This window comes from Oryza glaberrima, chromosome 8 (genome assembly GCF_000147395.1).
Source record: "Oryza glaberrima chromosome 8, OglaRS2, whole genome shotgun sequence".
NCBI lineage: Eukaryota > Viridiplantae > Streptophyta > Magnoliopsida > Poales > Poaceae > Oryza > Oryza glaberrima.
In genome coordinates, this window is record NC_068333.1 from 11,884,152 (window position 1) to 11,906,344 (window position 22,193).

Here is a 22,193-nt window from a genome sequence, read left to right on the forward strand (position 1 = left end):
TTATAAATATGTGACATAATTACTATTAGTTCTATATTAAATATTTTGTTACAGCTGATTTACACTCAATGATTATTTACCATCATTTCACTTGGTGTGAATTTTCCCCGTTGCAATGCACGGGCATACTACTATCTGTACATGTGTGTGGCGTGTGAATAAAATATATACTAATATATTTGAGCACATTAATATATATTTGCGTTGCAATCTACGGATTTCTTTGCTAACATAAAATCTTAAAAGTTCTTAAACATAAATAGAATTGCACCGTAGCGTTTAGTACGGGTATCTTACTAGTTCTACAAATGAAAAAACCTAAATAGTGCATGCGTACTATTTAGTCTTATACGGAGTAGAACTGCTTTTGATAGGTAACCATGCGTGAGAAAAGTATCACGACAAGCTCAGCATTTGTTTTTGCTAGCTAGGTCATGCATGTTGTTTTTTTTGTTGTTATATAATTTTCTCTTAAAATACTTATCCGATTTACAATTCAATTACACCAATATATTCATTAAAAAAACTTTATAATAAAATATCACATAATTATGTTGTAATAAAAATATGTATATTTTAAATTACTTTTATCATATATGTAAACTTTTTAATTACTTTTTCATGTTAGACATTTATAAAACTAAATTCGTTAAACCCTAATGTAATTCACGTAAATCATATCATAAAAGTAACTTAGTCCAAAATAAAAAAAAATTGTTACTGCATTAATAGTAATCCGTTGTGCGGTAAAGACAAGTCTTAAGTCTATTTAGAAATTAAATTTAATAAACTTAAATTATAAAACTAACAAAGATAACAATAAAAATAAAGAACCCATAAGTATATAAGAAGTAATTTATTCAAATTTAAAATTAATTTAAAATATCTATCTTTTATAAATACTTAATTAGAATTAATGCAATGTATACATACAATGTATAATCGGAGTAATTGAAAACAAAGTTTCATTTGAAGCTTAGTTTGCATCTCCCACATAAAAGAGATGATGCATGCTATTTTTAGCATTTGTTAAAATAATAGTTAGTTAAGACTAATCTACAAATAGATTTGGATAGAGATGAATATACCCTTCACTTTTGATTCCGAGGATGTGTAATAGCTAGGCATATATCCCGCATCAGCCATCGGCCATCAGTGTACTTTTTCGTTGTCATGCACGGCACGGATACTAGTGCCTAGTATTCGCAGTTACTATACGGGCTTTGGGATGATCATGATACACGACCGTATTATTCCAAATTCCAAAATACAGATGTACTGGAGTATATGAAATACACACTTGTCCATGTATACATGTTACTCCTTTATAATCGCTATATATATACTGGAGTATTATACTACTACACCACAAGCCAGAGTAAGAGATAAGCAGCCATCACGTAATAATAATAACCAACGGCCGCATGAGCGAGCAGCACCGGAGGCGAGGCAGCGGAGTTGTTGTAGTACGGGGCGTAGCCGGCAGGGGCCGCGTAGTAGTACGGCTGCTGCGGCGTGTACTGCCCGCCGCCGCCGCCGCCGCCGCAGCAGACGACCGCCGCCGGCGGGCACGGTGGCGTGTGCGACGACGGTCCGGCCGGTTGAGACGGCGGCGGAGGCGAAGGGTAGCCGTAGATCGGCAGCGGCTGCCCCGGCGGCGGCTGGCAACCTTCGCCGCTGCATATGGTCGGATTGTTATTGTTATTATTGTTCCCGGTGGCGCCGTCGCCGCTGCCGCCCGTGGCCGTGGCGTTGTCCGCTGCTACCGCCGCCGCCGTGGCCGCACCTGCCAAAAGCAAGAGGCGTAGCAGGAGAAGCGGCGCCATGGCTACACGACGTTCGCTAGCTAGCTTGTCGTGGCAACTGGGAGAGGAAGTGGTGGAGCAGTAGTGATAATGATGCATGCGATCGAGGTCCGCGTAGTGTAGATATGATCATCTCCTGGGGGAAACGGTGCATCCTCTGCTGCGCATGCAGAGTGACACATGGAGAGCCATGTGTTGGAAGGCTTGCCACCGCTACGGGAGATGATCAGATGAAGACACCAGCCGCCGGCCGCTTAATTTGTTCCCTTTGCCATATATCGTCGTCAGAAGTCAGAACCCAGCCTCAAGGTTTTGATTTTTCTTTTTATATATATCATCGATAGGAATCTGGATTCTATATCTTAACTCAAGTAAGCAACAGATGACACCTCATAAGCAGGTCACTGAAAACAGTATCACACACGTCATAATAACCACCTTCCCCGAAAAGAAGTCAATATAAATTAATAGCCACCTTGCTGAAACCAAAGGTCATATACAACAATACAAGGGTAACATCTTACTGAATCAAATTATGGTGCATGGCTCAACAGCTTGTTCGAACTTCAGTATAAAAAACAACAGCTTTCCAACAAAAACCATTTTATTCTGATAAACATGGCTCTTTATTTTTATTTGCACGTTCAATGCAGAAACATGGAGTTAAAAGTCAAAACAATGTTCTCCTGACAAATTGTGCACCGTTCTGGTTAATTGACTTACATTCACCGGGTACATGTGAATGAAATGCAATGAAACATAGTTAATATCCAATGATGAATAGTTGAAGAAAAGAAAAAGAGAAAAGGCCAGATGAAGAAGCAAGAACTATTACAACCTTTACTACAACTCTATTTTGGACGACTGATTGCACACAAATATTAGTATATGTCTTGGGGATCCAACTTCATGCATATTGATTTTTCAGATTAGATAAGTAAGCTTAATGCTTACACATCACTAAATGATAGTTCAGTGGAGCATGTTAATCTTAGCAAGTGTTTACTTTAAAAGTAATATAATTAACATTCCTAATCGACTATTTTAATAAACTAAAAAGATTATAACAAAAAGAAGACAAAAAAAAAACCTCAAATAGTTTCTGGGAAAGGAATCAGTAAAACTTTCTCATCATATATATCTGTCGATAGTTTCTTACGTGTAGAGAGCATCTTCATCCTTGGCTTCATGCTCGTCTCCCGGAGAAAAGGCTGTTGCAAGAGCACCAAACCGCTCTTCAGGATCTTCAATATTCAATAGGTACTTCAGAAGCTTCATCTCTGGAGGTGAGATGCTCTTGAGGCTTTCCTTAGTTGTTGTATAGATATGATACATTATATCTTTAACCTACGTCAAAAATGATAATTATGCATAAACAGACATGTTTACAGGTATGAGACCAATATTATACATTTAACTAATCAAAAGCTTCAAACAACAATAGTTACAGCATAATTTTGGATAATGGAATAAATAGCCTCTGCATCATAAGATGAGCACAATGGTTTATTATTACAAAGTGGCCCTAGTGTACCGCACCGTAAAGCAGTAAATGGTCCAATTGAAACAAACTTAATTATAGGAAAACAGCAAGAACATATCCTGTTAATTAACTTCCAACCATGCTTATTCCATACATCATATTCTCTACTACTTAAAATACAGAGTGTAAACACGTGCAACAACATGGTAGGAGGGTGCAAAGATCATGGCACTACTTATTTGCTCCAATAAGTGGTAAAAGTTATGCAGTTCTTAGTAGGGTGCAAACATTCATCTCACCAACCTCAGCTTCTCTCCCTCTTTCCCCCAACCATTCTTTCAGTCTCCCTCTTGTCCTTGGCAGCATGACCTTTAAAGTGATCTCCACTTGCACTCTGCTCCTATGAGGACCTCAAGTCCTCAATGCTATCAAGCTCACTGACCTCCTGAATGGTTAGTAAGTTGTGACTTGCTGACTCACATGACTAGGCAGAGGGGTCAACTGGTTGCAGGTGCCTTCCCTGGTGACAGTGGTTCTCTATAAGAGCTCTCTGAAGGTATTTTTATGGCTGAGATCATCATTTTTATATTCACGAGAACTATTAGGTGGGATCTGAGCAGATAAGAAGAACTCAACAAGGAAGCATAAGAAAAAAAATGAGTATGAGTGTGCAAAAGATTGCCCAAACCCATTCAGAGGTTGAGAACTTGAGATGAAGAGGGAACATGAAGCCGCAAAGTGTGTGGTCGGGTGTGATGACTGCAGTAGCTAGCAGAGACGAAGAGCTTGCATGTATCACTCTGCTCACACCATAATTGACAGAGCTTGTGTAGTCTTTGGCAGGTTAGAGATGGAATAGGAGATAAAAAATACTTTGAGAACTAGGGGTAGTAGAATGCAAAAAATATGGTGTATGATACCAAGTTAGTGCCCCGTGTGCCCGTGTGTTTTCGTGACTTGCTATGCACACTTCAAGAAGTCGTTTGATTTGGGCAAAATACACCTCTATGACGCACTTCAACCTGCCTGACAAGTTGAACCTAGTGGTAATATGTAGTACTTTATAAATTATTTGGTGGAAGAAGGGAATATAAATATTCCAGCTACTTCATCTATGATGCACAATATATAAAGCAATGAAAGCATTAAGGTTTCACGCAACATCATTGGGCCATGTCATCTGAAATGAATGGAGCTGTCAGATGAACTAGTCCAGAGATGGGCTAGTGATAGTAAAGATTGAATTCGCAGGATGATTATTAGCATGGAAAAGAAAAAAATTGCAGAATAGAATAGAACATTTTTCATTTCATATCTATGTAGAATTGGAACACTTTTTTCCTACCAACTTATATAAACTGTTGGAGATTGAAGTATACATATATTCAGCGAAATGATCCATATTGTTTAAGGTAGGTCGAGTTGCCTAAGTATCCCCAAAACTCAGGTGGGGAAACAAGAAATCATGATCAAAACATAGAATAAATATAGAGCTTTGTTTAAATTTCACAAAGACCAACCTCATTTTTCATAGTTGTAGAGTCTTTTGCAGCAGCCCACGCTCTGTTTATTAGAAGAATTAAGGATGAATCGAGTTCTTTAGTCTTGGCTAAGCTTTTAATCTTGTCACATGCATCATCCAGGGAAGAAGAATTCAGAATGTCATCAAAGGCCGTGTTTAGTTCCACCCAAGCTTCCCCCCAACTCCTAACTTTCCATCACATCACATCCAAAACTTTCCTACGTACACACATAAACTTCCAACTTTCTTTTCCAAACTACCAACTTTCCCCAAACTTCTCCCCAATTTCAGGAACTAAACACAGCCAAACTTTGATTGAGCAGAATCAAGGTCCAACTGCTCCAGTGTGCAGTCATATGCATGGATTGCAGACAGGCACCTAGCCCAAGCCTGGCAATTGCTGCAGTATTTAGAGACAAAAAAAAAGTATTTCTTTTAGCACACACAAGAAGTGCAACCTCATGCTGGACTGAATATCTAGCTTTGCCAATTATTCATCACAAAAACCTAGATCATCTCCACATGGTCTTACAACTCATCAAGTGGTACTTGGGGACAAAAGTTAAAACTAAAGGCGAACGTAAGCTTTTGTTCGCCAATTCACACTCTTGATATGCACTTAATGAACATGCTCGATAAAACAGATCGATTGGATGTGAAAACAAGTCAAAGCAGTAAAAAATACTAAATAAATGTATTGTTTTAAACTGGGAACTAGATAAGTAGCTTCTAAATTCCAGGTCAAATCTTTTTTCATTTTCCATTTCCAACTGTTGGAAACTAGTGATCATGCTAAAGCAATTCAAGGTGGTCAAAAACCCAATGTTCAATTAATTCACAGTGAATTCTTTGAGTTGTTTGTTAATCATCTCAATACTTGAAAAATAAAGTAATTAGATAAGCACAATTTGGGAATGAATAATTGTTAAAAGCGTATAGTTACCATCTCTCTCATCAAGACCATTATATGCATTTACAAGAAAATTAAGATGTTGGAAGAACCCTCCATTGAAATCCTTTCGTCTTCTTACAACAATGGCATTAATATCAGTGGGATTCTCGTGGAGCTGTGTGAAGAGTTCCATGTGCTTCTCTATCTCATCGTCAATCTGAGAAGTAAATTGCAAACATGAGGTAGATTCGCAAGTCACAACATTATGATTGATATAAACATATATGTTTATTATGAGTTTTGTGACCTACTGTCCAATATATTGTGTCACAAAAAATCTTAAGTTTTCATGGTGGATTTCTAGCAATCATATTATGAAATAAATCTTCGTTCAAACAGATTTACAAAAGATAAGGATGCATATAGAGAGCAACCTTCTTAACTTTTCTAGCAAGTACAACCAACTTTTGCTTCATTGAAGAATCATTTTCCATATCTATACGTGCTTGAGAATGCTTGTAAAAGTATGGTCTGTATCTTTCCCACTCCTCTCTAAACACCAATAATTTTCTCCAGTCCTTTGTTTGTGGTTTCTTGTACATGAAGAACTCAATAAACTTATCACAGATTTGGGTCATTGTGTACCCCAGTGCACCTTCACCTTCAGTGCAGTCATCCACATTAGCAATAGTAGGACTAGCCACACACCCTGCAATTTCATGTAAAAGAAACTTGTGATGCAAGAAACATTTTTGTAAGTGAACAAAGTTGTACACATGCTATTGGAAAACTAGAGTTCAACTGTATACAATTACAAAAAAATTGTTCAAGTCCACAAAGGTCCCCCTCCTAAAGCCAGAATGAATTATCATAATAGAATAAGTTTAGCAAGCCCATAAAAACAGATATTTTTTTTCTGGGGAAAAAATAGCTGTCTATGTGCCACTTCCAAGCTTTGAAATTCTGAATAGATTACATAATCTCAATGCTCTTTAGGTAATCTAGGAAAAGTAGTTCAAATAATTCAATACACTATTCTGTTTGGGATAGTATGAAGGCTAACATTGACTTCCCTTCGAGATTCAGGGCCAGGGCCCTTAACTTCTCAAATTTTTGTTCTCAATCATATTAAAAGATATTCTGACTTTCCTGAGATGTCTCAATTAAAGGACTGCAGTTAACCTCAATCAGATACATGCATCTCGAAGTCCAAGGATGCCATATTGAAGGCAAATTCACAAGGCCTTTGCAGCCATAAAGGATGAGGTAGTAATATGGAAGGAAGCTAGTATGTTGATAAATAATGATGTTTAGCTAGTTTTCTTGCTTGCTTTGTGTGAGTAGTTTGGTCCGCTGGACCCTGTCATTGACAGCTACATTCGATGTTGTGTATTCTTTGTAATTTGTTCACATCCTATCTTAATGAAATTTGGTCGGCCATTCTTTCCAACGGCCCGGCAAAAAAAAATGCAATGGCAAACCACGATGGACAACAGAGTTGATGCCAAATCCACCGGGTGGAGTTGGTGCCAAATCCACCGGGTGGATTTCAACAAATCTGAACCATTAGTTTCTTTCTAGGAGCTAGATGTAGCCACGTCATCTTCTTTTTGCCAAATCTCATGCGCGAGAACTGAAGCATGCCAAGAATTTTCTACCAATCTCTTGATATGACATTAAGACATAGTATACTAAAAATTTTCCTTCACGCAGTTCAGAATGATTAATCATGGCGTTTTGATTTGCTATCTCCGTGCCAATGAGCTATATACTTAAAGTTAAATAGCATAATGAATGTATCATACATGTGCCATGTTTTCAATCAACCGGTGGTAATATTACAGTATCCATTCCCTAGGAAATATGTATCTAACAACTCATATTATTCGATCTGCTCCTGACGTTTGTTATATTCTAGAAAAAAAGTAAATAATTGGGATGTGGTGTGCACTCGTGTAGATGGGGAGAAGTAAGTAACTTGCTTAATCTGATCCGTTGAAATCAATCAATGGCTTGGATCACCTGAAATCCACACGGTGGATTTGGCACTAACTCTAGGGGATCTGCACCCAAGGCAGGGGCGGTATGTGCGGATGGGGCGCGAAGAGTAGAGAGGAGGATGCCCGGGCTCGTCATCGACGAAATGAGGTGACGGGAAGCTCCGGTGCCAACGGCCCAAGTGTCGAGTGCTCTAGAAAAGAATTTTATCCATTATTACTTGGAATTCTGCTGTCTAGTACTTAGGCAATTCACAGTGCACACAACAATGTTGGGGCCACGTCAAAAAAATAAATATAGACGGGATGTATCACAACAAATCTAAATAATACATCCAATACTAAATTCGGTTTTTATGGGACAAAGAGAGTAGACAAATAGCTTGCCTGGAGGAGAGAAGGGATTGGGGACTGGGACCGTGATTTCACCGGGTTCGCGTCACCAAAGTTGGTAACGAGAGCCTCGCGGCAGTTTCGTCATAAAAAGGAATCACATCCGCTCGAGACAAGAAAGCTAGAGAGAGAGAGAGGGAAGAACGGTGTCCGAGCTAGATTTGCGCTGGAGAATCTCTCCTGAGAGGGGTGTGGAGGTGGTGACGTGATGGTGAGCCTGACCCCGATGACGGTGCCCTTGCCGGGGACCTCACCAGCCCACACCTCCTAATATGTGCCGGAGGAGGGGAGAGGAGTAGGGGCGCTGACGCCGCTAGATCCGCCCCTAGCTCAGGTGGTGGTGGCCGGAGCGAGGGAGGGAGCCAGGGAGGGGCGGCCGTTGGCTCAATCTGCGGGGAGCCCGTCGTGTCACATCCTGATTTTCGTTTCAGGATTTAGAAATTATTTAATAAATTATTATTAGAATTTATATTAAATGTTCATTAATTTACAAGTGAAGTTAAATGTGGGAAATAAAATTTCCTAAATATAAAGCATGGATGGATTTAATTTTTATTAAATTCTCCATGGTTAATTATACTCTCTGGAATTTTCTCGGATTTTTCGGAGCTCAATTCTTAATTTTAATCATACAAAGAACATTTTAGTAATTACCCACATATTTAATTAATCATTAAATGGTCTGTTTTAATATTGTTAAGTACTTTGAGTGTCCAATTAGTTTCAGGATTTTTCTTGAAATTATTTGAGCATTGGAAGTATTTTTAACAATTCAAAGATCATTTTGGTGATTAATTTAATTGGAGAAGTAATTAAGCTTGCAGCCCTCTCCCTCTCTTTTCCGAAGTCCATTTCATGTCCCTCCTTCAATCGGGCCAAGGAAAAGGAAGCCCAGCCAAAGTCTACTTTACCTCCCACTGTTCATCTTCCAGCTCCAGACACAGCCCGAGCTGCCGTCCTCTGCCTGTAGCCGACGCCGCTTCCTCCACCAAATCCGGCACATTCGTTGATCCCCTTCCAAAATTGATTGCAAAAACGGATTCCTCTCTATCTACACTACCTAATCCCGAAGAAACCCCATCAAATTCGTTATCTATCTCACGAATTTTGGCCGTTTTTATTCGGGTGAACTCGGATAAATCCTAACTTCCTTCACCAAATCCATCCGTTCCTGAGCCGATCTCCTCCACCATGCCTATATAAAGCATCCCCTAGTCGTCCTCTTCCGTTTACCCCAAGTCCCGAGCTCTACCGTTGCCCGTAGCGCCGCCACCGCGTAGCCCTAGCTGCCGCCGTCGTTGTTGTCGTTCCAGCCGCGCCGCGCCGGGGTTGTGGTCGCCGCCGCCGCTTGGCGTCGTCGCTGTCGGGTTTGCGCGGAGGAGCACCTCGGCCGCCCCTTTGCAGCTGCCGAAGACCGTCGGAGAGCCGTCGTCGCCATCAAGTCAAGCCGAGCCGCCGTTGGAGTTCGTCGCCGGCCGTCGTTTGTCGTCGTCCGTCGTTGTTCTTTGCACCTGTGAGTTTGCGTCGTCGTCCTCTTCGTGTTGGTGTCTTTGGATAGCCCAACCGAGCTCTCTATCGCCGGCAGAGTTGTGGTCCAGTGCCATGGCTGCGATGATGTCGTGATGACATCATAAATCATTTATTTAATTCGTAATAATTATCTGGATTAGATGAAAATCGATTAAACTTTAGAAATTCATAACTAAATCATCGTAACTCGGATTCGAGTGGTTCAAGTTGCTAAATTCATCTAAAATCGAGATCTACATGTTAAAAATGTCCACATGTACTGTTTTATGCTTGTTTTTGTACTGTTTTGTTGATTTTGTTTATTTGCTTTAGTTTCCGATGTTCCGGAGGAGAGCGTTTACATTGAAGAAGGTTCAGAAGCGTTTGCGGAAGCTCAAGGCAAGTCACACAGATCCCAAACAACCCTTTGAGCATGTTGAACCCGTTTAAAGCTAATGTTTTATTTCAACTTATGCATTATTTTCGAATGTCATCGGGTGGTAAGCCTTTCCCAATTAATTAATGGCTGAAGATGACATTATTTTTCCTATGGGTTATAATTTGATTAGCTAGAACCTTATATATTGGTTTAGTTCAGCTAAATGCTATATGTATAATTGCTTAGCCATGCTTAGAAACATTAACTCATTAATGGGATGAATCATATATACTACATTATTATTTATGATTATATTTAATGATAGCTCACGATAGTTAATCGTGTTATGATAATTAATTGATAATTAAAACCTGTCAATGGTGGATTGTGAGCACATGGTTTTGAAGGTCGTGCTCATGGCAATTAAGGACCGGTTCGCGAGCTACTGTTGTGAAACATTAACCGTGCCAACCACAGGCCAGCGTGGGCAACGGCTTTACCTTTTGTATAGCATGATTCATTATGGGGTGCCAGACTGAGAAGCGGCGAGAAGTCCGTGGGGGTCGCTGGGGAGTCCATGCCTCTAGTAATATTTATAGAGGGGGTGATTATGATCCAGGAATGGTGCACTGTGGTGAGTTGTGTTGTGCAGGGGGTACTGTCACAGCCTCTATTCGGGTACTTTCCAGTATTGCGACGCATGGTAGACATGATGTTGAGGCTGTGTCTTGTGGGTACAGCGGTACACCTCTGGCCAGAGTAAAACTATTTGAATAGCCGTGCCCGCGGTCATGGGCGGGTTGAGCAATGTTTTTCGTGATTAGTCTCACACCTCTCACAATATTTATTGATGCTATAACTGGTAATAATTTGTTTAGCTCCTGGTTTGGAGTTAGATCTGTGCAGCCGGGTATGGTTGTTCAGGGTGGTTGGGCCTGTGCAGCATGGGTGTGCTGTGCAGTGTTGATTAAAATTGATGATTAATTACTCTACTATTTCACTACTCTTAAATGTTTGCTAAATGCTGCTTTTGCAAATGAGCCTATGTTATGCCATCCTTTGGTATCCTTGTGCACTTGCATATTTGTTGTGTGGCTTGTTGAGTATGTCATATGCTCACCTTGCAATAATCAATCGACCTCAGTTGAAGAAAAAGGATCCAGAAGGAAAAGACGTTTGGCTTATACCCCAGTTGAGCTGCCTGTGGGAGTGGAGCTGAAGCCATCGCTAGACCGTTAATTCCGCTGTTGTTTTTCTTTTCTTTTGTAAGTATGTAACGTTATTATTATGATGGATTTGTATATTAAATTGTCAGTTTGTGTACCTCGGCTGATTCCTGGACGAGGGTATTATGCACAAATAAGTTCGGAAATTACTAGTGAATTTCCGGGCGTGACACGTCGCCCGCGCCGTCGGGGGGCTCCTCGACCACCGCCACTGCATGGATTCAGGGTAGGCGAGGGAGGAGGCCGGAGGGGGAGAGGAAGGGGCGGTGCCACGTTGGTGGCTGGAGCGGGGAGGGAGGGGCGGTTGTGGAGGGCGACAGCTCGATCTGCCCCGCGCGGCCGCGCCGCCGAGGGGAGAGGCCAGAGGGGGAGAGGGAGCAGAAAAACGAAGGAGAGGAGACCATCGGTTGAGGTTGAGAGACCGACAGAGGGGAAGACCGACAAAAAGAGGACATTTAACTTTTGCCACTTTTAAAAGTTGGTCTTTAAGAATTTGCCACTCGCTGCCTATAACATGTGTGCTCTTATGTGTACATATGGATTATTGCTAAATTCTTTATCACCACTTGTAAAAGTGGCAAATACTTATTCTTTAAAAAGGGAGAATTTTATTTTCATGGAGCAACTTAAGGTTATAGGCTCAGGGTTCACAATTACGACGAAAACCGGTCGAATTCCACGAAATTTCGAGGTTTCGACAAGGCTCGAAAGTAGAAGCCGTCTGAGATTTCGATGAGTTTCATTCAAATTCAAATTTGAATTGATAAAAAAGGAAACAATCAAATAAAATCTTATAAATGGTATGATATTCATAGAACCTATTGGGATATAAATTTTCAAAAGAATTAATGTATTTCGTGTATTTACTGAAATTTACAGTAGGAAAGAAAAGAATAACGAATTAAAAAAAAAGGAAAAAATTCAGTTTCCCTCCTTTTCTAATTACTGATTGAAATTTTGATGATTTCGCTCGGAATTTCGCCAAAGCCGACCGGTTTTCGCAAGCTTATCGGTAAATTCAGGGAATTTGTATTCAAATTTTGATTTATCAAATGTGTTCGGAATCTACCGGCTTTCTAGCGGATTTCGCAAAAACCGTCATTCCGCCAAAGCCCGAAACATAAGGCCATCTCGGAATTGTAAACCCTGTTACAGCACTGAAACTTGTGTCTAACATGGTTATTCAACCTATGTGGCATGTGAGGTCCAAGAATTATATGTGCCGCACTACTACTGCCCTTACAGTTTCATGGTATTATCTTTGTTGAAAACAACTCCATCAATCCTAATTACTCAGCTGATTTATACATTTTAAAATTTATCTTGAAATAAATTAAAATTTTAGCTTTTTTTCCTAGGGAGTTGCTAAAAAAAATTGGCACAAGATTTTATAGCTAAAAAACTTTCAAATATAATTATAGTACAATTACACAGTTTAACTATAAATGTAACTATTATTATAATTATAATTATAGTGTAACAACATTGCAACTTCTCTATATAACTTATGTATAAAGTTACATGCACATTTTTAATACTTAAGTTATATAAAATTTATAATATAGTTGTCAAAAATAATTAATTATATTATAGTTACATTTGAAAGTTTTTCCTAGACAAGTGTTTTATAGTCCATTTACCTAGTATCATCCATAAGATGTTCTTTTAATACACTTACCTATCCATCCATTAATATTTTTCTATTAATAAGAGGCTCTTTGGTTTTTTATACTCATCGTTAATATTTTTCTCGATATTTTAAGAATTTATTTTTCTCTACTACTGTAAATGTAAAAGTGAAGTCTTCTCCTCCACCACCCTCATACCTCCCTCGTCACATAGAAAATTGACCCCATGTACAAAAATACAGTGTTTCTATTAAAAAAATCAACCCAACATAAAAAGATTCTGTAAAATCAAAGGTGTTTTTGATTATTATTCTGTGATGAACAATTGGGCATTGGAGATTATTGGTTTTGTTATTTGGAATTTATTCATGAAGTGGTTTTGGAGATGATTGGATTTCACAGGTGATCGTAGGATTCTATCATTTTATGTGACCGGTCGGACCGGGCAGTGTGTGCCAGTCAGACCAGCGGTGATCGAGCGGTCGGACCGGCCAGCCCGCGGTCTGACCGGCCAACGCTGTGTCGGTTTCGGTTTCGGGTTGTTCGTTTGGATATCCGTGATTATTTCATGATTATGACTTCTAGATGGATACTATACGTATGTAATACTGTTGTTTGCTACTAATGAGTCAAGTTGGAGATAGCTTGGTCTCGGAATATGGTTTCTTTGTTTATTTCATGTGTAGGTGACTCGATGTCTCGGGATAGTATTTGCGGTGATGGACCGGGAGTCGGCTTGGGGATAAGACGACGTCCGTGGTGGTCAGAGATAATGCGGGATACTAAGGCTAGAGTTGATGCACATGGTTGATGGAGATTCCATATGGTATACGATGGAGGTATTGTGTGCGTATGAGATGCAGAGTCGAATTTGGAAGGAGTCCAAATTTGGTATGATTGGTTATGTAAAGTTTGTGTCTTGTACTAGAGGGTTTCCTAAGGTGTTTAGAACTTCTAGTATGAGTTTGGTCCGTGGCTTTAGGTTGCCTACCTCATGTATAAATAGAGGGGGAGCGTGAGGCTTCCCGGTATCGCTTTTGAGAGCAATTGAGTTGAGTTTTGAGTCAGGGTTTCGAGCTTAGTCGAAATTTTTGTAAGGAGTGTTGTTGGTGCACTTTGTAAACACAGAGAGAATCAATAAAGTCGTCATCCACTTTACGAGTTCTTCGATTTTTGTTTATCGGGTTTTGGCGGTCTAACCAGCAACTCACCAGCGGTCAGACCGGCGGGTACACGGCGGTCAGACCGGCGGCGACAGCAAGCGCGGCAGGTGACTTCGGCAGTTCGACCGATCGATCTACATCAGTCAGACCGACGTTCATCAGGCGGTCAGACCGGCGCATACACTTCGGTCAGACCGCGATCCGTTGAATTCGAGGGCAACTTTTATTTCCACTAAAAGTTTTCGGTTTTTGGGTATACCAACCATTCACCCCCCTCTGGTTGGCTTAGTTCTTGTGATTCGATCTTACAGATTCTCCTTAAAAAACTATAGAGAAAATCCATGAATTGCCATCGACAAGCACCCTAATCCCAGAAATGCCATCAACAAAAGCAACTTCCTAGAAATGCCATTGCACAAGTCTCTTTCTTCCCAAAAATGCCATCACAGTCAAACTGCTATTAACATATCTCCATTAAGTTGTATGAAAAGACAATCTTACCCCTATGCAACTATTTGCTCACACAACATCATTTTGCAGTGTTTGCTCACACAACATTATTCATATTTCTGTTAGCACCTAAATTCACAGACATTATTATTTTGCTATCAATCAAATCATTTCAGAATTAAATTCACAGAAATCAGATTCAAAAAAAATTTCACACATTCGCCGCTTCCGGACTCACTGCACCTCAACACGAGGAGAAGGATGAGCAACCAGCGAACACCACTGCACATGCAGCAACTCAGCATTTCTGCATCGTAAGAGAAATCCAAAAGAAACTTCACCTACCACTGGTCGTCGGCGAGGAGCGTCGATGCGGTGGGGAAGTGAGCACAGCGAGAAAGAAAAAACCCCGAGGCCAATGTCCACTGCTCCCGGTTCGCGAGGCAAGAACGGCGACAGCGCCATCTCCACTCCGAGGTCCGGTAGCTATTCTTTGGGAGGAGGAGCAGGGATGGAGCCATCGGTGGGGCTTCCGCCGCTGGAAACCCGCCTCTCCCCCACTACCAGGAAGGCTGGAAACCCACCGCTGGAAACCCGTCTCTCCCTCGCCTCCGCTGTGGACCGCCGCGCCGCCACCGTGGACTGCCGCCGAGCCCCGCGCCACCGCCGCTGTGGACAGCCGCGCCGCCGCCTGCAACCTCCTCGTCGCCGCTGTGCACCGCTGCCACGTCGCCGTCGCCGAGCCCCCGCACCCCGCTGGAAACCTGCCTCTCCCTCGCCACCGCTGTGGACCGCCGCACCGCCGTCGTGGACCGCCGCCTCGCCGTCGCCTGCAACCTCCTCGCCGCCGTTGCCGAGCCCCGCACCACCGCCGCCGGGAGAGCCGCCTGGATTGGGTTCGGTTTAGGGTTAGGGTTAGAAATTTTCACCGTTTCATCTTTCTTTTTCTTTTACCGTGAAAACTGGTATATCCTGCACTGAGGGTAAAATGATCATTATCAAAAAAAAAATAACGGTTGTAACGGTGTAGAGTTGACTATGATAGTATTTTTGGGAGAAAGAGGCTTGTACAATGGTATTTCTAGGAAGTTGCTTTTGTCGATGGCATTTCTGGGATTAGAGTGCTTGTCGATGGCATTTCATGGATTTTCTCAAAACTATACAATTGTTACTATTGGATATATATGAACTTGTAGGTTTCGTTCGGTGACCGCTACTCCCTCTGTCCCAAAAAAACTCAACCTAGGAGGGGCACAACGAATCCTTGTCCAGATTCGTTGTCTTAGGAGAGGCCACATCCCCTCCTAGATTGAGTTTTTTCGGGACGTAGGAGTAGTGCACTAAGTCAAGTGACACATTTTGTCGTTCCATGTGTACGGGCGCTATTAGGGCACTCACAGTGTGTTGTGAATTTTGTTGAATTCCGTTTGGCCTCGGCTGCCAAACAGGACTCAAGAACTCCAAAAGACACAAGGTCAGCATTGCGTTTTCGCCTCCAAAAGACGCCTGAGACGTTTTCCCCAGTCTCGATCGAGGCAAAGCACGAGCAGCAAACTTTGGTCATACGCGCTTCAATTTCGTGAGCCCAACCAATAACATGGCAGCGAATTTTTACTGTTTGCATACGTGGAACGCTCAGGCCGAACGCCTGCGCACAGCACTGTTGAATGGCCTTACCATGTACTCCCTCCCTCCCACCCCTCCTAGTATAATGAATTAGGACTACCCTTTATCCAGATTCATTGTTCTAAGAGGGGTCACGTCCCCACCCCTACTAAGTTGAGTTTTTTTTTTGGGACGGAAGAAGTATACGGCACAGAAAAAAAGAGCACGTACAACACAATATACAGGCGAACATTATTTTTATTTTGTTTTCATACCATATACTAATGCTAATAATGCTCACATTTTATTAATCTTCTTCCAGTTCAGGCTAACAACAAACAGCTGCTACGCTATACCAAAAACATATACGAATTTGTTTCTCAATGCAAAAGTTCTTTCCCGAAGAGCCCAGCAATGGCTCGTCCAGGGTCGTCTTGCTTGACCAGGGATTCTCCCACCAAAACCTACAGCATCAACAGACACGCTTAAATTTTCAGCGAATAGGATTTGTAGAAATGCGAATGAATTTTAGCAGGAACATGCAATTTTATATTGATATATTGTAGCATATTTCCTTCCTATAGCATATAATTTTGGACGACCACAAATCTAACATTGACTCTTGTCATTAAGGAAAAATTCGAGGTAAATTGACAAGTGAAAACCGCACAACTAGTGAGAAAAGGGAAATCTGTACTAACTAACCCAATTTCTCAGATGTTTCAACAAGTTTGTCGAATACTGAAATCGTATAGGACTAGTTTACATTAATCCACAAGTAATTTGAAAACTTACAGCGGAAACTCCAGCATTTTGCACATAAGCAACGTCATCTGGGTTGAACAGCCCTGATTCGCCAACAACCTGAAAACCCATCATAAGTTGGATAAAGACCAGCACAAACTAGCACCCTAGGTGTTTCAGCAAACCTAACTATCCAAGGAACCAAAAGTCAAGTCAATATCACTACAAAAATTTATGGATAACACTAAACCCTAACATTTCCTTTGATAGTAATGTCATGTGCATGTACATTGTTACGAACAATTGGAAAATCTCATCCTGATATACCAACAAAAATCACTTATTTTTTCAATACTTCTAGTAGTTCATCTAGAATGCACAACAGAGTACATATAATGCTGAATAGACAAACAGGTCATTTCAATCTTCTATTGAACAGAATATGTGCTTGCTGGAAAGGCTACCATTAAGGATGCATGATCTGTTACAATACTAACAGGATATAATTTGAATCTAGTCTAGACTACTAGGTTACAAAGATCCGACACAATAAATTGTTTGTGTATGGCAGGATATTGAATGAACAATAGCTATTGACTGAAGTTGTCTTCTTTTTTTTTTTTTTTTTGAAACCGTCAGCTATTGAACGAAGTCAATCATAAGGTTATGAATTCTTAGCATTTGTAAAGATTGTGTTGATGTACCAAAGAATCCATTCTCCCATATCATTTTCCTCAGCAGTATACATAAATTGCATAAAGTTTACACCTAAATATATCTGACATAATTAATTTTCTATTTTCCATTTGCTGTAAAATAGACTGTCGCAAACATTCAGTCAGTGATAACAGTAGATGCGAGTTAAGAATTCAACACAATAAAAGAACAGGCGTCCAAGTGCCTACTTGTCATACAAAGTCAGTAACCATTTACCTAAGATTCCAATATAAAGAATAACAGTACTAACATTTGATTGAGTTGAACAGATGCATGAAAATACAACTAGTGAATTGTCACACATTAGCATGGGATATTACCAATATTCCCTTCTCCCTGATGGTATCACCATGCATATCTAGCAACATCTTTGTGTTTGAAGTATCGACAACAAATGTTTCTGCAGTGTAAATATTTTTGGAAGTAAGCAGGAAATACTATTTTATCGAATAGTAAGGAAAACATTGATTTTTAGACAATGAAAGTGAACTTGCTTGCTAAAGATTGCAACATGTTGGGAAAAAAGTGAGCACAAGAAAAGTATCATACCAAGGCTGCGGTTATTGATGCCAATAAGCTGAACTCCACTTATATTCAGCACACGCTCCATCTCCCTTTCATCATGAACCTAAAATAACATCACCGGATAATAGAATAAAAATTAAGCTTGGATCTGTGCAGATTATTAGAGTGTAATCATTTCAGTTATTAACTCAAATAGTACATGTTAACAAAAAAAATCTGAAACATCATATAAGTTATGGGATTTGTTTTCCATAGAAATGTGAATATGAGACTTATCTCCACGAAACATGCTTCACCACCACTCCATAGGCCAGTTTAAATCCCGTTTAAATGATGTAAGCTAGTTTTCAATTCATGGGACCCTCCAGAATTAAAAAAAAATCATTGTTACAAAATATAAAGCAGTGACTAACCTCAATAAGAGCTGTCATTCCCAACTCCTTACATATGCGAAGGAAGTACTTTATGTCGAGATCAGGTAGCACAGCGGCAATAAGCAGAATTGCATCTGCGCCCTGAGAGCGGGCATAATAGATCTGCCATTTATCGATGACAAACTCTTTGCATAGGAGAGGGCACTGCATTTACACAAGATATTTACATCTTGAGAAAAAAAATGGTAATACACAAGCATTGTCTTCATGTTTAAATAACACATATATCAACCAATACCTTCACTCCTGACTTCCGCACCTTTGCGAGATTTTCAAAACTTCCCTATCAAATAAAAGAAAGAATTAGCTTAGACCAGTAAAAGTACATGTTCCAATTCCAAATCCATTAACACATCCAATTCCAAAGCCACCTGAAAATACTTCTCATCGGTCAAGATGCTCAAGCATGCAGCACCATTCTTTTCATAAGCCTGAGCAATTTCAACCTGCAACAAATTTCACACTAGTTATGTAACCAAGCTTTGAAGTAGCAGCGAAAATGACAACTAAGAAGCCAAAATCTCACAGGATTGAAGTTCTCCCTGAGCACACCCCTACTTGGCGATGCCTTCTTGACCTCAGCGATCAACGCTGGCATACCATTGCGCTTGAAGGCTGATGCTAAAGCACCGTAGAAGTCTCTTGCAGGAGGAGCCTGCCCTGCAGCCTCAATCACCTCCTTGAGAGGCTTCTTGGCATGCCCCTGCACAAGACCAGTAACAGCAATCAGCCATTGTACGAAGTATCAAGAATGAACTACAGAAATCGTTTCTCCAAACAATATTAGAAACAGACACAAGCATGTCATTTGGCGTCCAGGTACACAATTTTATTTTTAGGTAATATTCCCTTGCCATTAATTAGAAGAACCACAAACTGACCACATCTTCCGAGGGATATCAAATATTAAGATGAAAAAAAAGAAAAGATTAAGCATCAAAAATTCTCATGCACCTTGATCTTGAACATCAAGTATCAACAGCATAGCTAATGAATGAGTGTGATTTGTACCAAACTAAATTATTGAGGTAATTGATTTGGGTTTATGGTTATATACATACCTCGGCTACCTCAACCTCCTTGTCCCAAATGATCTTCTCCAGGATGTTACGGGGAGCACCCAGCTCCTCCTCGATCTCCTTCAAGGGGACATTGGGACGGCAGTGCCTGCGGATGCGGATCCCTTGACTAGCCGCTATGTCGTTGATCGACTTGCCGTTCTCCCACTGCGCTAGCTCCACCGCGTTCACCATGTCGTCCTGCGCTAGCTCCTCGAGTATGGAGTCCTTAGAGAAAAATGGAGGAGCATTTCAAGAAACGACGGATATAAACAGGAAACAAGAAATACTCCGAAATGGCGCTCAAAAGAGGGCAAAAAAAACACCATGTAGACTTCGAATCCGTGCTCAAGAAATGGGGAAAATAAAAAGAAAAAGAAAGAACCTACGTGGGTTGGATTACAGCAAGATTGAGGCTAGAAAGGGGGAAGAAACACTTAAACCTAAGATGAAAGGAGATCAGGGGTACTCACCTTGGCCCCGCAGCGGAGGAGCGAGCGGGCGCGGGCGCGGGCGCCGGCGCCGGCGGGCGTGACGGCGAGGCGAGCCCGCGACGGGGAGCGGGAGGCGGAGGAGGCGCAGGGAAAGGAAGCCCTGTAGACAGAGGGCGAGGCAAGGAGGGACTCCATCGCACGAGGAGCACGAGGTGGGTGGGTGGGTGGGAGGGTTGGTGGGATACGGATACGACGACGGGGAAGAGCCGGCGGCGATGGGGGGTCTCTCCTCGTCGCAGGAGAATGGGGTTTTGATTTTATAAGCCAAGGCGGGGGAGGTGGCGACGGCGGTTAGCACAATTCGCAGAGGCAGCGACGGTCCGAGGCCGGAGCTGACCGACGTGACGGGGCAGTGATGAAAGCGATGCCCACAAGACACGGACCCGTTCCCAACTTGGCCTCCCCTGGGCCTGCCTCGTGTTCTCTCGCTCTTTTCGTTCCTTTTTTTCATATCATTTCATAAACAAACAAAATACTAGTAAATTATTTTTAAAAGGTCCTACATCTATCCTAAAATATACAGTCAGTATTAAATTTTAAAATGAAGGTAATTTTGTCTTTTACTCAGTCCATCCATCAAGTTAGAAATATTGTATCCTCAAGTTACAATATTTTAAAATGTTGATCATAAATAACTTATGAGATGCTTTCTCTAAAATTAAATAAAATGCATGTATAGATTTATCTTAAAAAATTATACTATCATAGTATGATTCACTTATTTAATTTTATAAACTCGTTTTAATATCAAATTATTGGTCAAATTTTAAATGTTTTCATTAAATTTTATCCTAAATAATAAACATTTATGGGAAGTATACTATATTTTTCTGCAGCATAAATATTAACTAGGAAAGCTAGATTTTTTGTGTAGGTTTCATCCCTATATATAGTCATAGCTTATTCATCGGGTTATTAAAATGAATTATTTGCTATATGCATCGAAAAATATGTTTTCTAACAAAATAAAGCATAACAATAATAGTCGTGAAACGGATTGTTCATGTTTGCATTATAATATGCTAAAAGTGGATGTTGTAATATGCTACGTACTCCAAGCCAACCCTAGGATGCAAATCAACATATTGGTTTATTGAACCAACGTGGTACCTAAGAACATGGCCAATAGAGACTATCAGCGGTCTCAACATGTCATATACTAGGTAATACCCCGCGCTTTGCTACGGGATTTATGAATGAGTATATGTTAAATACTATTGAAATGATAAAAGCTGAAAAGTTGAGAAAATAATGTGAGGAAGATGATTAACACATACTTGTTTATCTCTATATAATATAATACTGTAGATGATATGCCATACTTGTATGGGATTTAAAATATACTAGAATAATAGTAATTAGAATAATAGTAATTGCTAGTGAGTGAAGATGTGGCATACTTGCATGGGATTTTAAATGGGCTAGAATAGTAATTGCTAGTGGGTGATGATGTGACATGTTTGCATGTTGAGCTTTAGCTTCTAATAATTGTTAATGGGTACCAACTATATAGAATGTATAGATAGGATAAAGCCACAATAAAGACCACTTAAAGGTATATTTTGCGTTTTAGTCCTTAATTATTTTTTGTCAAACCTTATAGTACTATTTTTATTACCAAATCAACTAAAAATTTTATATTTTAGACCTTACAACAATAAAAATATATATATATACTCCTAACCTCTATATGGACCCAGCGCAAACCTCTCCCCCCATCTTCTTTTTCTCTCCCTTATCCCACTCTCTTTCTATTCCGCCACCATCCATGGATCCTCTTCTCTTGACAGTAACATCTTCTCAGCCACTAATGTCACCTTCTCTTCCACCGTTGTAATGCCGCCTCTCCCCCATCTCCTTATCTATGAGCGATGGCAAATGATCCTCACAGCGACGGCGGATCTGGCCGCGAGCTCACTAGCCTTTCCCCCCTCCCCTTCTCTACAAGCGGTGGCGGAGGATCCCCACGGCAGCGACAGACTTGGTCGCGAGCTCACAGGACCTGCAGTGGCGAGGAGCAACGACTATCTCGCTGAGAGTCCTCAACAGTAGTGGTGAGCGGTGACAACCTCGGTTACAGCAAGCAGCTACAACCACAACAAGTCCGGTTCTGTTTCTCTTTTCTCCCAAAAGCGTGTCGCGGGGCTCCGGACTTGCCCAATACGTGGC

The 22,193-nt window shown here is 40.9% G+C and overlaps 2 protein-coding genes and 1 pseudogene across 2 annotated transcripts; all 3 read right to left on the bottom strand.

Annotated features, from left to right (window-relative positions):
- Positions 1-1,361: 1,361 nt before the first annotated feature.
- LOC127781568 (uncharacterized) lies at positions 1,362-1,904 on the bottom strand. The gene has a single exon (XM_052308537.1). The coding sequence runs from the start codon at positions 1,902-1,904 to the stop codon at positions 1,362-1,364; it is 543 nt and encodes a 180-aa protein (XP_052164497.1).
- A 1,056-nt stretch (positions 1,905-2,960) lies between these two features.
- LOC127783041 (uncharacterized protein At4g37920-like) lies at positions 2,961-15,929 on the bottom strand (annotated as a pseudogene).
- A 363-nt stretch (positions 15,930-16,292) lies between these two features.
- LOC127781109 (indole-3-glycerol phosphate synthase, chloroplastic-like) lies at positions 16,293-20,196 on the bottom strand. Its single transcript, XM_052308015.1, has 10 exons — positions 20,004-20,196; positions 19,534-19,758; positions 18,999-19,175; positions 18,844-18,918; positions 18,711-18,755; positions 18,452-18,616; positions 18,063-18,141; positions 17,834-17,913; positions 16,848-16,916; positions 16,293-16,516 (listed from the first exon to the last, which is right to left on the bottom strand). Exons 1-10 carry the CDS (start codon positions 20,157-20,159, stop codon positions 16,433-16,435), a joined length of 1,155 nt encoding a protein of 384 aa, XP_052163975.1. The 5' UTR covers positions 20,160-20,196; the 3' UTR covers positions 16,293-16,432.
- Positions 20,197-22,193: the final 1,997 nt, after the last annotated feature.